The 14041-nt window shown below is 42.2% G+C and overlaps 1 protein-coding gene across 2 annotated transcripts in view; it reads right to left on the bottom strand.

Annotated features, from left to right (window-relative positions):
• Window positions 1-714: 714 nt before the first annotated feature.
• Window positions 715-14041, bottom strand: part of LOC126407717 (GRAM domain-containing protein 4-like) — a 24978-nt gene continuing 11651 nt past the window's right edge. For both annotated transcript variants that reach the window (XM_050072880.1, XM_050072881.1), the window contains exons 6-19: window positions 13422-13554; window positions 13270-13295; window positions 12956-13047; window positions 12659-12750; window positions 12064-12112; window positions 11587-11658; window positions 11450-11493; window positions 11241-11350; window positions 10147-10301; window positions 7932-8079; window positions 7449-7542; window positions 5953-6043; window positions 5563-5631; window positions 715-3601 (exon numbers count right to left, since the gene is read on the bottom strand). In XM_050072880.1, the coding sequence (XP_049928837.1) occupies window positions 3494-3601; window positions 5563-5631; window positions 5953-6043; window positions 7449-7542; window positions 7932-8079; window positions 10147-10301; window positions 11241-11350; window positions 11450-11493; window positions 11587-11658; window positions 12064-12112; window positions 12659-12750; window positions 12956-13047; window positions 13270-13295; window positions 13422-13554 (1283 nt within the window). In that variant the 3' untranslated portion in view covers window positions 715-3493. The remainder of the gene's footprint in view (window positions 3602-5562; window positions 5632-5952; window positions 6044-7448; window positions 7543-7931; window positions 8080-10146; window positions 10302-11240; window positions 11351-11449; window positions 11494-11586; window positions 11659-12063; window positions 12113-12658; window positions 12751-12955; window positions 13048-13269; window positions 13296-13421; window positions 13555-14041) is intronic.

Raw genomic sequence — 14041 nt, 5'->3', positions numbered from 1 at the left:
GAGGAAATACAGCGAGTGCTGGACGGAGCAGTGAGTGACAACAACCCCGCCCACATTTAAGAGGACTGTCTGAACAGACCGAGGGTCTAGGTACCATGTCTGAAGGGTTACTGCTGGTTCCAAAGGTGCTGGACTGAAAGGGTTTGGTGGAAACATGGCTTTAGTTCTGATTGATAGCAAGCACAGAGCAACAATTATTCATCCGTGTGAGCAAATTAGTATTACCACAGCTTGGTAAAAAGTGACAAGAGGAGCTTAACTGAAAAGAAAAAAACTTCATTGTGTTGTTTTAACTTGTTTAGCTTTAGCCGATTCGCCAAGGTTAGGAATAATGTTAAACAGAAGTCATACGGATAAAGATAAAGTCAGCATTTTACCTTTTTTTAGCCTCTTAGCACATTGGCTGTGAAACAAAGCTAAAAAGATAACGAACTGTGATTTAAAAAACATCTCAGGTCGATGTGTTTTCAGTTCTTTAGCTTTAGCTGACTAGCTTCACGCTAGTAAAAAAAGGTAAAGTTGAAACAAATTGGACAAAAAGTCAATATTTGACGTCAGCGTGGCTTCTGTTTTTTAGCTTCTTAGCTTACTGATTGTGAAAGACAGCTAAGGCATAAGCTTAATTAACAGTAATTAGACAAAAGTGTAACGGGTTGTGTCCGTGTTGTTAGCTTTAGCTTTTAGCTACGACAGAAAAGCTACATTGAGGTTAACTTTGTGATTTACAATAAATGTTTCTGAACATTCATATAGAATACAAACAGTCTTTTACCACCACATAAAAAACATCATACCATAACATTAAGTGACCGTAAGGCTTAGCTGCTAAGTACAATACAGAGTCATATAATGAAGTTTACACAATTCCCTGAAGACACGATGTAAGTTAATGACTTTATCTGCAAATACTGTAAAAGCAGTTCTCATTAAGTCCCAAGAACCCTTGCTTTTTTCTTCAGATGTGGTTGAAACATGTTCAGAAAATGTTTTCAGCACTGTCACACTGTGTAGTAAACTTCCTGGTGTAATATTTATGAGTGTAACAGCAGTAATGCAGTGATGAACGTCAGGACTTGCAGCTTTTCTCTGTGTCATTTTGGGGTTAAAAATATTCGTTAGACAAAAGGAAGTAATTGATGGCATCAACTTGGGACGGATATTTTTCACTACTTTCTGACTTTTTTCAGTTTTAAGACCGATTGTTAGCTGAGAAAATATCAACATATCAGCTTTATTAGAGATAATTATCATAAGCTGCAGCCCCACGTTTAAATTCTTGCTGAGTCAAAATGTAATTTCTGATCTTTCATGTGAAGTCTTTAAATTTAATTAAAGGAAGACTTCCTGTTGTTGTGTGATACAAGTGTTCTTTATTCAAAAAAAATAAAGTCTCCTTATTAACTTATTAATAACCAAAAAAAATCAAAATTCCAATGTCCTGTTTTGCCCAAACCAAAGTTTAAAAGTCAAAGATAAAAATATAAAAACAAAAAGAAAAACAGCAAATCCTCACATCAGAGAAGCTGCAACCAGAGAATGATTTGAGTTTTAATTGATGAGTGATGTTAATGATTAATTAATTATCAAAACTGCTAAAAAAAGAAGTCATTTTAAGACACTGTGTAGTAAACCTCTGGGTGTGACATACATCAGTGTAACACACCTGCATGTAAGCAGGCCTGCCATTAGGAATTATTGACGGGGGACAACATTTATCAAATTGAGCCCCTCATTCTCACTCACTCCTGCCGTACATAGACCTTTTCATGGCCCCCGCTGGCTTTTCGGTAGGAGTGATCTGTACCCTTTGACCCCTCTGACAGCAGGCCTGCATGTAAGTAAACTGAAATTTCAGAACCTGCAGCCAGTCACATGACACAGCTGACAGATGAGCTGCAGGTGAAGATGCATTTGTTCAGCTGACTGACCTAAACAAACTTTGAATTTAAAAATGCCTCATTTAAATCATAAACCACCTTTTCTTCTTCTGAGACCAAAACATGTTTCACATTTAAAGCCGTCCAGCTAAGGGAGGGATTTGTACCCTTGGAAGGCTCTTAATGCGAAACATTAGAGCGGGAAGTGTTGAGCGTCTAAGAGAGGCGAAGTCGTCAGTGGACCACCATGGGACCTTATTTTGGAAAAAAGCAAGAGACAAATCATTTTTTGATCCTGCTTGATTTTTGCCATGAATCACACACATTATGTTTGTTCATTTGTTTGTCATAAAACTGTTCAAGTATAATTTTTTCCGCAAAGGAAATTCATTGGGAACAAAGACAACTGGAACATTGGTCTTGTTACCAACAAATTTCTACGCTGCTCGTGTAGCACGGTATGTGGGAGTTCTTTGTTCTGTGACAGTCAGTCCATCGTCTTCTCCTACGCACCTGTCGAACCTCAGGTGTGCAAAAGATTTGCTTTTTGTAGTAAAAGACTGCGAAAGTTGTGCGGCTATGAGGCTGCGACTCCTGTGTGTTTCGTATGAGGACGTACCTACATGAGTGATGGCTCTCGCTCGTTCCTTTTCTGGCTGATTACACGTACACAAGAAAGTGAATTCTGTTCTTGGTGGTGTAGTGGAGGGTATACGCAGGTATAGCAGGTATACCCACCTCTTTTTCTGGTCGTTTACAGTACACCCATCTATGGGCCAAAAAGCCATTGGAGTCAGCTAAGATAACGTTACATTTGTGCAAGGAACTAAGTTACCTAGTTAGTTAGTTAGCTGCTGTTGGTGACGTACTGTATATCGTGCGAGACAAGAGACGTAATTCACTGAGCAGTTTCAGACAAAACTAAACAACGCTACGACAAACTGCAACTTTCTTGACTTGCAAAATTTCGTCATTATATGTGTAATTCATGGCACAATTAAAGCAGAATCAAAAAGTTATTTGTCTCTGTAATAAGGTCCCATGGGGGACACCAGGAGGGGAGGGACTTCACCTCTTTATTAACTGCAGCTTCACAGGGAAAGAATTTAAAATAAGAAAACAGCAAAGTCGAAGCAACTGGAAATAATCAGAGAGGGAACGTGTTTAACAGAGAAAGTGTTTTCAGCAGAGAGAAGAGTATAACATGACTGCTGTTGTATAGAAAAGTACTTTCAACTGAATTCATCATGTGAGACATAACAGAGGTAACCCTGCCCTCCTTAAGGGTTTTACCCGGGCTTTATTTGTTTAAGCAGGCGATTATTTGAGTTTTAAATAACAGCCATTAACTTGAGCATTTACGTTAAGTTATACCTCAGGACATGAGGTCGTCTGTTTTGTAGGAACTTTCTATTAAACAGTCTAAGAGCAGTAACTGGTTACCGCCTGATTCTGCCTGATTTGTTGGAAGTCGGCTGATGTAATATTAATCAGTGTCACCGGATCATTTCGTTTGTTGAGAGCAGCTCAAACTGGAGTCAGCAGCTGTTTGGTGAACACAGTGAAACAGTTCCAATGTTTGTGTCTGTGAATGCAGCCCTCTTGTGAAGGTGTTACTATGTCTCCGGCTCTGTGGCTGCAGCCATGGCAACGATCTTCATGTACTGATTGAAGATGGCGTCGAAGGCCTCGTCTCTGTGGATCATCGCGCCGAACACCATCGGCTGCAACAGAACAGAAGGTCACTCAGTGCATTTACACAAGTAGAAGTACAATTTCTGGGTACTCGTATTTCTTGGTTATGCGACTTTATACTTCTACTTCACTACATTGTACAGAAATGAGTCCCTTTTATTGGATTTTGTTTGTTTTGTTTTATTTATCCCTGTTATTCTGCCTCGCCCCTCCTCAATAAAAGGTATAATCACTGAATCAGGGGACAGAGTTGTCTCGCCTTTGAGCTGGCAGCAGAGGTAGTAACAGCGCTGAATCGACGTCTCAGCAAAAGGGACAGCTAGCAGGACGGGACAGGTGAGACGTTTTGACGACGTGTTACGTGTGTGACCCAGCGCCGGAAATTTTAAAAGCAGCTAAAAGCAGTTAGCAGCTAACTCAAGGAAGAAGAACGGCAGATGTAAATGTCCGTGAACTACTGAGAAACAATGCATTGCAGGAGCTCCTTACCCTCCGAGCAGAGGACCAGATCAATCGCCACATAACAAGGACGGTCGGTAAATGATTGTTACTGACATGTTTTGCCATTGTTATTGTTTACAAAGCACAACTGAGGTGTCTGTTATATGTCACACTAAAGGCCTAAGCTGTTGTGTTAAACGTCATAGCTCAGCTCTTTTGATTCAACGATGCGATCCACAAACTGGGGAGACAATAAACATATAATACACGTGTATATGCAGCATAAGCCCCTTTTACACGCCTTCTTCAAGGTGGAATTTTCACGCCTTGCCATTATTTATAACAGGTATAATTTTGGAATGGGGGAACAAAGTTGTCTGGCCTTTAAGGCAGCACTGGAGGTATTAACAGCACTGAAACGGCATCTGTATAATTGGGAAAGAAGGGCGTGATCATGGGCATTTCATGCATGCATCCCACCACGGAAGATATAAAAATTAGCTGATAATAGTTAGCAGCTAACTCAAAGAAGAAGTACAGCAGCAGAAAATGTCCGCAAATTGGTAAAACAATGAGGTCTGGGAACTCCTTTAGCTACGAGCAGAGGACGAGCTCAGCTGTCATGTAGCACAGACGGTAAATGATTGTTATTGAGATGTTAATGCCATTGTTGTTGTTTATACAGTGCTGCTGTTATATGTCACACTAGAGGCTGACACCTATGCACCCGTCACACCTCTTTCTATGCCGCGATGCTGGCATGCTGTCTAAAATCACACACTGGAGCGTCATGATCCCGCTGTCACTTTGTTCTGTGTGAAAATGTGAAGGCGACATAAAGAAGGCACTTAGTAGAGGCTCTATAGCGCCATCTCTGTGTAAAAAGGGCTATTTATGATCATCATTATTGATTAAACTACCAAGAGCGTAGAATGGTTGGAATCTGCTCCTCGATTTAAGTGCTGCTTTTACTTTTAATGCATCAAATCAATAATGAATAAAACTGTAACCCTGCATAATAAGTACTTTTTATATTCTAAGGTCTTTTTTCCATTAATACTTGTAGTTTTTATGTATTACTTTAAATACACTGCAGTATATTGGTGCAGGTGTGACCTTTTGTTTAGGCCAACCTAGAAGTTTTTGGATTATTGCAGACAATAAGCTCGATGGCAAACAAAAGTTTGTGACGCTTACTTTTGTTTTTTCAGCAAGATGAACATATGAACACTACTTTTATTATTCATAGAGCATAAATGCAATCTCCACGAGTAAACAGCTGACGCTAGGCTTTAAACGAACACTAGAACAGAGCGGTTAAGTCTCTTAATCTTGTGTTAACCACAGACCTTATTTCCGACATCCAGCTAAAACCCCACTGACTTTGAGACAAGTGAACCAGTAGCGCTAACAGGCTAACTCATTTCTGTGTTCCTGCAGCACTTTAGTGCTACTTCCATTTAAGCACAGCATCTTAATATAACGCTGACAGTCTCAATTTTATCTTTAACATGAGGCCAGTTCACAGCTCCTCCCTCTGAGCTCCTACCTTTTGGGTGGATGGCGTTGCTATGGAGATGCCCATCCCAGATCCAGGCAGCACAGACAAAACTTTGTACTGTGAAGGACAGAGAAGACACATTCAGATAAACTTTACTGTCATGAAACAGCATCTGTTACTGTTGTAAAAGAAATATTACGGCACAAACAAACAGGAGGATAAACATTAACCAAACTCTGATTAACCTAATGATGAATAAATAAGCAGCAAGAACAGCAGGAACGAGTCATGAGGAATAATCAGTGTTAATATATAAAGCAGCCGTGTCTTCCTGCAGCAGACAGAGAGGCCCAGCTGCAATGTCGCTCCTTATCAGACTGTGTAACACACTGACAGTGACGTTCAAAACATTTGGACAGAAGCAGAGACTCTACAGACCTTCTGGATGTCGGTGATGTCGAGCAGCTTGATGACTTTGTTCCTCTTGGAGGATCCAGATCTGGAGCTGGAGCTCTCGAAACACAGATGACTGAAGAGACAGAGGAGAAAACTAGTTTTAAATTGTACATCAAGATGATGAATGATTTACTGTATTACTGCATTTCAAAATGTGTTGGTCTGACACTAAAGGCCTTTGAGTCTGTTGTGTCGTTCGACATTGTTGCACATCCAAAAATAAATACCACCTCACGTTGCGTCAATCATGTTTGCACACCGAGTCAGAAACTTTCGTCCAACATTAAAATTTTCGTAACAGGTTCTATTTTCTGCACTTTTTGCATCTGTCAGAGACTTCAGAGACGTTTGACCAAGAATCAGTGAGGAAAATGTGGCGGCGGGACACAGCCACGACAAGACAGAGGAACGGGCGGCTGTGGCTCAGAGGTAGAGTGGGTCGTCCAGCAATCGGAAGATCAGCAGTTCGATCCCCGGCTCCTCCAATCCACATGTAGAAGTATCTTTGAGCAAGATACTGAACCCCAAATTGCTCCCGATGGAGCTGTTCCATCGGTGTGAGAGTGTGTTAAAAACTGAGTAGCAGGTGGCACCTTGTCACCAGTGTGTGAATGTGAATGTGTGTGTGAATGTGACTTGTAGTGTATAAAGCGCTTTGAGTGGTCGGATGACTAGAAAGGCGCTATACAAATGCAGGTCCATTTACCATTTACAGAATCGTTTCATAACTCAGATACAATCAACAAGTCAGATAGTAATATTCAGGAGGAGGAGGATGAAGAGGAGGAGGATGTGGACCATACACAGAATGTGGAGGACAGCTCCGCCCCTTCATGCAGCTGCAGTGCAAAATGAAAGACAGGGAGGGAGTGATGACAGTCAGACAGGTGACTCCAGTGGAGAGAGTCAAAGGAGGAAATGTGTCTTTTCATTTTGTTACGTGGAGCAAATAGAACAATAACACACATCTGAATCAGTGTGTAAGGTGCGTAACATTTTTTTTTTCTCTCCTCCATAAACCTTGAATTCAGGTGAAGTTGTGCCAGAAATCCATATAATACAGCTTCTACAGCACCTAAATGATCTCAGAGCTCCAGTTCTTTTTGTCATTTCTGTTCAGTCTCTCTCCTCTTCCCCCTCCGCTCTGTACATTCATGAAGTAGATTCATAAAGCCCTGAGATATGCATGCATTTTTTCACTTAAGTTGACATACTTTAAACTTGTTCAGACAGGTATTTGCCTCACTTTACACCTCTCAGACAGACTGATATCAGCGCATGGCTGTACACTTGCTCTGTTGACTTGTAGTGCTATTTCATTGCCTATAAATCTGTGTTCTGTGTGAATGTACCTTTAGTAGGATTGTGAATTTACTCATGTTAGTTAAAACAGTAGAATCTGTAAAACACTTGGATCGCAGTCAGAGCTTAAGGAAAAAACAAAATAAAACTGAGCCAACAGGGAGTGAAGGACTTACTTCTCAGTGACGTAGAGGACTCCATTACGGATGTAGTCTGTCGGTGTCCTCCTGTCTCTGTTGATGAGGCAGCAGCGCCAGCCGTTCTCACACACTGAGACAACAACACAAAGAATCAGATGACAGTTTACAACAGTCACCTGCTGCAGGTCACAAAGGGTGGTTATCTGACTGATTCCAGTGTTTTTAGACTCAGTGTATTTATAATTTTGGACTTTTTTAGGGGCCAAGAATGAATAAAGAATTCCATATTTCTCATCAGAGTTAAATTCTTGACATAGTGAGGACATAAAACATATAACTGAACATTTAACTGAATAAATACTGCATCAGAGGACTTAATTTAACTAAATTCCCAGATACTGTCCTGCAAATAATTGTTTACAAAATGTATAAAATCTTTCTTTTTCAGTTTGAACTCTTCAGTTTGATATCTGAAGCTAAAATAACTTATGAAATAGATTTCGCCGGTTCGTCCCCCACCTGACAGAGGCCGCTCGCTCTCCGGCAGGTTGAAGACTTCATGAAAAGCCCCTCTCTTGGTGCTGTAGTATCGTCCTCCGTCCTCGTCCCGGCTGACACCCAGAGGAGCCGCGGTGGCGACACTGCCTCGGCCAGCCGTCATGGTAACCTGGACAGGTGGACAGAGGGGGGCGGGGCAGATACTGGATTAGCAAATCAGTAGCAGGGGAGGTACTGCAGTGGCATCCTAAGCATCATCAACAACTCACCTGTCCAGGTGTGTCCCCTCCCAGCTGTTTGTCTTTTTTGTTATTAATAATGTGCCTAAAATCTTTCTACAGTGTTTATTACAGCCACGATATGTACAAACAATTTCCTGATGATTTAGCGATTCTTATGCGTAGTGGAACTAAAAATGTAAAGTTTGTCCTGAAGGTGGCGCCAGAGGACCCTAGAGGATCTGACCAAATAATGAACATGAAAACAAGAGTAAAATCTTGATACAAACCTTATACTTGGGTGAAAACCAAAACAAACAAAAAAAAATGGTGTGATCTAACCTACGTTTGTCCTGAGGGTGGCGCTAGAGGAGTGGGGACATTGAGATCTAAAGGGGACAAAAATTCTGGTGATGCATCAATGTGCCAACCATCATAAAAATACTGTACAACCTTTTGTAAGTGACTAAAATTTTCATTTTTAACTTCTTAAAAGTGGCTGGATGCGTTTTAATCCCTTCACTTTTTAGATCTAATAGTTAAGTGGTTTTTTTCTGCAGCATCCAGACGACACTCAGCTCCCCAGAAAAGCAGCCGTTTTACCACACTGACTCTCCTGATCTCAGCATCTGTACCCTGACTGCTTCTGTCTGTATGGTGCGTTTGATGTCTCAACCAAGCCGCCAAAAACAGGACCGAGCTTCAAAGCCAATTTCATAGTGGCCACAATTGGAATTACACCATCACGTGATGCCACTGGGCCCAAAGAGATTCACCATAGACTTGTCAGTGTCAGAACCCCTGCAAAATGAATGGTTTCACTGTCGGGCTGTGACCCATCCAGTCTGATAACATTTCAAATGTCCAGAAGAGCCGCAAGACTAAATCATTTTATCCCCACTGCAATTAGCAGAGCACTAAACCAGAATTTAGCTGCTAAGCCACACTCTGCTGTTATAAGTCTCTAGTGCTCTATGGGCCCCATAATGCAGAAGATGCGGGTAATTTTACACTGCGGAAAGAGAGTGATTTTAGCTTCATGCAAGACTGAGCAACTTTCATAGGAATAAATAGGGCCCTGCCTCCAATGCTGTAACTAGGGCTGCCCCCAACTAAGAATTTTCCTTGTCGACCAACAGTCCTCATCAGGGTCCATCAGTGGACCAACAGTCCTCATCAGGGTCCATCAGTGGACTAGTCTCCTGCATGTTTCTGATATGAATGTAATGATGAAATGATATATTTTGGTGGTTTGAGTTGAAGGTGTGAGAAAGAATAGTATCAGTAACATAAGCTGTAACCAGGTGTCTTTATATTCATCCATGTTCTGAACACGACATGATAATGCCAATGTGTGTTGTATTTTAAAACTTTTGTTCAGTGAAACTTGAAGCAGAAATCCACAAAATTGGAAAAGATCCAACTTGAACAATAAGCCCCAGATTTCAAACCAAAATGGAAGACAATATTTAGAGACAGAAACCAAACTTGGATAAAAACAAAGATTTTAAATGAGACTCAACTCAGTTCAGGTCGAAACCTAAAACGTAGATGCAAAGCTCTGACCGAAGTTTGACCTGAGGGAGGCGCTAGAGGAAGGTTCATTAAAATCTAAAGGGATGAGACATTCACTGACAATCTGACCGATGGGTTTTGGGATATCTCGATCTAACACACAGACTGTCACTGTCACTAATAATAACAGCAGCTGATTGGTTACATTCAGTGATGTCAGTGTTGACTCTACATCTCTAGCTACAATAAACACTACTGACCTCTACACTGTGACTGTAAATACACACAACACACACACATCAGGATCCTACCTGTTCACACTCAGACAGCTGAGAGAGAAAAACAACAATAGAGAACTGAAACCAGCACAGACCACCTGCTGGGACCAGTAACAACCAGTGACCAGTTTGTACCAGGGCGTATCTGAGCCAGTGGCTGACTTCAGATCAGCACTTCGGTGTGTGAGTTGTATTTTCTGGATATATTTTAGAGTTTGGACTGACCCTTCTGCTCAGTGTGGTGTTGCCGCGCTCCTTCAGCTGCAGGTCGGTGGGTAAATTGGTCCAGATGATGTAAGGGGTGTCGTAGCGCTCCTTCAGCTTGGGACATCTACTAAAGATGAAGTTGATGACGAAGAACTTTATACCTGCATATACACCTGAGAAGAAGGAGGACATTGATCAGAGACACTCAGCAGCCCTGGATCTCACACCTACACTCAGTGAAATGTAATCTGGACTCTTCAGTGTCTAACACGTGAACACTACACTTTGATTCATCAGGTGGAAACAAACACGACTCTAATAAAATGATCATGGAGCTCAGTGTCTGCTGGATGTTGAACTAGGCAGCTGTTTACATTTAAGCCACAAATACCATATAATCTCATAATATGTCAGAGCTGTGTGTCTGTCAGCTTGTTTCTGAGTCTGTCTGTCCCCCCAAAAAATGTCCAAAAGTCACTTCATGAAGCTTAAAGTTTTCTTAGTGTCATAACTCAGTCAAATCTGAACACAAAGACAAGATACACATATGCTTAGGTTCAGTGTGACTTACATGTTCCCAGGAGATCATTGTCTCAAGTTCTAAGTTTTCATCAGTATAGATTTAATTCAGTGATGGTTGTCTGCATGTCCATGGGTACACTGCAAGCAGCAACTGCCAATAGGTAAGCCAGCAAACCTTTACACCCCGTTTCCACCAAACACTTTCAGTACAGTACCTTTAGAACCAACAGTTACCCTTCAGACATGGTACCTAGACCCTCGGCCTGTTTAACTTTTCCACCTCTAACAGTCCTCTTAAATGTGGGCGGGGCTGTTGTCACTCACTTGAATAAATACATTGTATAAAAACAACTAAGACACACTCACTATGTACATAACAAAGCAGTGAGACTTTGAAATATGAATCAAGGGACAAACAGACTTTATCAAGTCACAGGTAACACAGCTGAAGGGTTTAACTGAATTAAAAATGTTGTTGGTTTAATTTGAGAGACAAAAAATAAATTACTGTATGAACAGATGACTGCTTGTAGTTTGTGCGTAATATTATGCACGAGGTGTACAGCGCAGTAATTAAGATAGTGAAGTACCTATGATGAATCCCAGGAGTTGGTACGGCAGCAGGCAGGAGGAGATGAAGGCCAGCCACAGACCAATGTACAGCTTCTGAGTCAACTCTGGTTCAACCCACATGAATAGACTACACACGCACACACACACAACACACACAGTATTATGATCTGTGTATGGACCATCAGTTCTCTCTGACCTCGAACAAAGTGTGTGCAGGCAAACTCACTTCTTTATCTTCTCCAGGATGTTCGCCATCTTTCCAAACAGATTCTGTGAAGACGAAACAAAAAACAGCTGTTGTTACATCTGTCAGCAGGTGTCACATTTTGACGCAGAGCCTCCGCCTTCTCCGTCACGTCTCACCTGAGCTTTCTGAGCAACGTCCAGAACCAGCTGGAACTTCTCCGACACCGTCAGGTCTTCTTTGGGAGGCTCCTGTGAAAAACAGAGGAGGCAGAGTTAAAATGTTTAACACCTCTCAGTTACCTGACGTCACCTGCACACCACCGTGCAGTGGTGGAAGAAGTATCCAGGTGCGTTACTTCAGTAGAAGTAGCAGTGAGATGGTGATGTAAAAACACTACAAATAAAAGTATTGCATTCAAAATGTGACACAAGTAAAGGCACAAGAATATTTACAGAAAAAAATAATTACTGTAAAGGTATAATTACTCATTTTGCAAAGTGCAGATTATTGATCAGAGGCGGAGCAGACGAGTCATGCCTTTCACATCCAAAGAAAAACAAACTTGTGTCCCAGGAGACCGTCAGGACAATACTTCATGGATCTTTTTCATGTTGAAGATAAAAAACAAACAGGTTTGAAGAGAGATCTCTCACCATTGGCTCTGAGACTTCAGGTACGATGCTCCACTGGATCCTCCAGCCTCTGGGAGCAGTGCATGATGGGAACACACAGGTAGATATGAGATGATTTCACACTAACTACATCTCTGTGTGTCAAAGATTTAAATACTAACTGCTCAGAGTCATCAGCTGGTTTTAAAACACGGTAAAGGCTTCATGTGATCATGAAATAAAAAAACGTTATGTCATTTCTAAAGACAGTGAGGTTCCTCTCCCTGACCTCAGTACTTTACTCACACAAACCAGAATCAAAGGCCCACTGATGGGGCGTCCGTTGGCCTGTTGTAGGTGAGACACATATTACGTAACCAAACTCTTGGACTCATTAATCTGTTTCACCTGTGCGCTGCTGCTCTGAAGAGTCAAAATGTCTGATCTCAGATTTCTCAGTCCCTCAATGACGTGGAAATGTGATTAACCACAAGATGCATGTCAATGTGAGGAGAGCAAAGATCTAATGTGTGTGATGTGTGATATCAAAGAACCTGCACTGAACCTAGCGTACGGTTTCTGATTCTGGATGTGCGATTGGCCGACAGAGAGGGGGAGGGCAGGGGCTTGCACTGACCTGGCGATGAGGTAATTTAAGGAGAGGCGGAGGATGGCGAGGAACAGGAACATGGGGACGGCCCAGCCGTGCCACGTTGCATACATGTAGATCTGTGCAGAGAAGTTGACATTTGAGGCAGTGTCTTTATAGTGATAGTAGAAACATGTGAATGGACACGAACAGATGGACGTGTTAAGGTGTCACTGTGATGTCATCATTTGTTTTTTTACATCCATCATCAGTAACCTGTTGATTGTGTGTACGTATGTGTGTGTGTGTGTGTGTGTGTGTGTGTGTGTGTGTGCGCGCGCTCACAATGAAGGCGATGGCCGACGTGTAGACCGAGTACCAGCTGGATAAGGCAGAAAGGTTCCTCTTAAAGTTGGTCACAGGTTTGAATCCTCGTTCTGGAAACACAACAACGGACCAACTCACCAATCACAGACTGAGAATTTATCACGACAGAGAAACCTGAGCTCGGTGTCTACTGAGTTGTTTTAAATAAACTGTTAAATAAAGCATCTAACGTGCAGAATGTGGCCAAAAGTAAGTGGACACCCCTGTAATTTTGGGTCTGAATCTGATGTGTTATGTTGGCAGAGACCCCCACACCAGAAAGAAATACTCACTGAGTCGTCTCATGTTTTCAGTCAACCTGTGGATCAGAAACTAGATATTTATTTCAGATTTAGGATCAATTAAAAAAAACAGACAGTGTGTTAAAGCTGCTTTAAGTCAATATGGCAGTAATCATGTCTCTCTGCTGTGTGTTCCTCCTCACCTCTTGGCACTCAGCGGCTCCTCCGTCTCAACCGTCTGCTCCTCCGGTTGGAAGCGGAAGTCCTCGATATAAACACCAAAACGATCATAAAGCCACTTCAGGAAGCTGTCAGACAAAGTGTCCTTCTGTTTGTCTGAGAACAGGAGAAGAGAAGAGTCCGACATGTTTGTTAACATTTTACCGCAAGAGGGTTCCTGGGTCAAACCTGAGGTGGGGGGTTTGAACCCCAGGGTGGGGACAGCCCTTCTGTGACCTCCAGGTGCTCCAGCTTCCTCCCACAGTCCAAAGACACGCAGGTTAACTGGTGACTCTAAATTGTCCGTAGGTGTGAATGTCAATGTGAATGGTTGTCTGTCTCTATGTTTCAGCCCTGTGATAGTCTGGTGACCTGTACAGGGTGAACCCTGCCTCTCACCCAGTGTCAGCTGGGATAGGCTCCACCCCCCCTGCAGTGAGGTCACTTCAGTTTGTTACGCTTTTTTCTGTTCCCACAGTGAAAGTTGTGGAAGGTACCAACAGAAGCGTTCCTCACCGTCCCCATGTTTGGTCCCCCCTCTGTTGGGGTACCTAGCACACAGATCTGGTACTAAAAGGTGGAGCTGTGAACACTGCAGTCTGAT

This window comes from Epinephelus moara, chromosome 20, assembly GCF_006386435.1.
Source record: "Epinephelus moara isolate mb chromosome 20, YSFRI_EMoa_1.0, whole genome shotgun sequence".
NCBI lineage: Eukaryota > Metazoa > Chordata > Actinopteri > Perciformes > Serranidae > Epinephelus > Epinephelus moara.
Note: the sequence above shows the minus strand (reverse complement) of the source record. Positions and strands in the feature narration are given on the sequence as shown.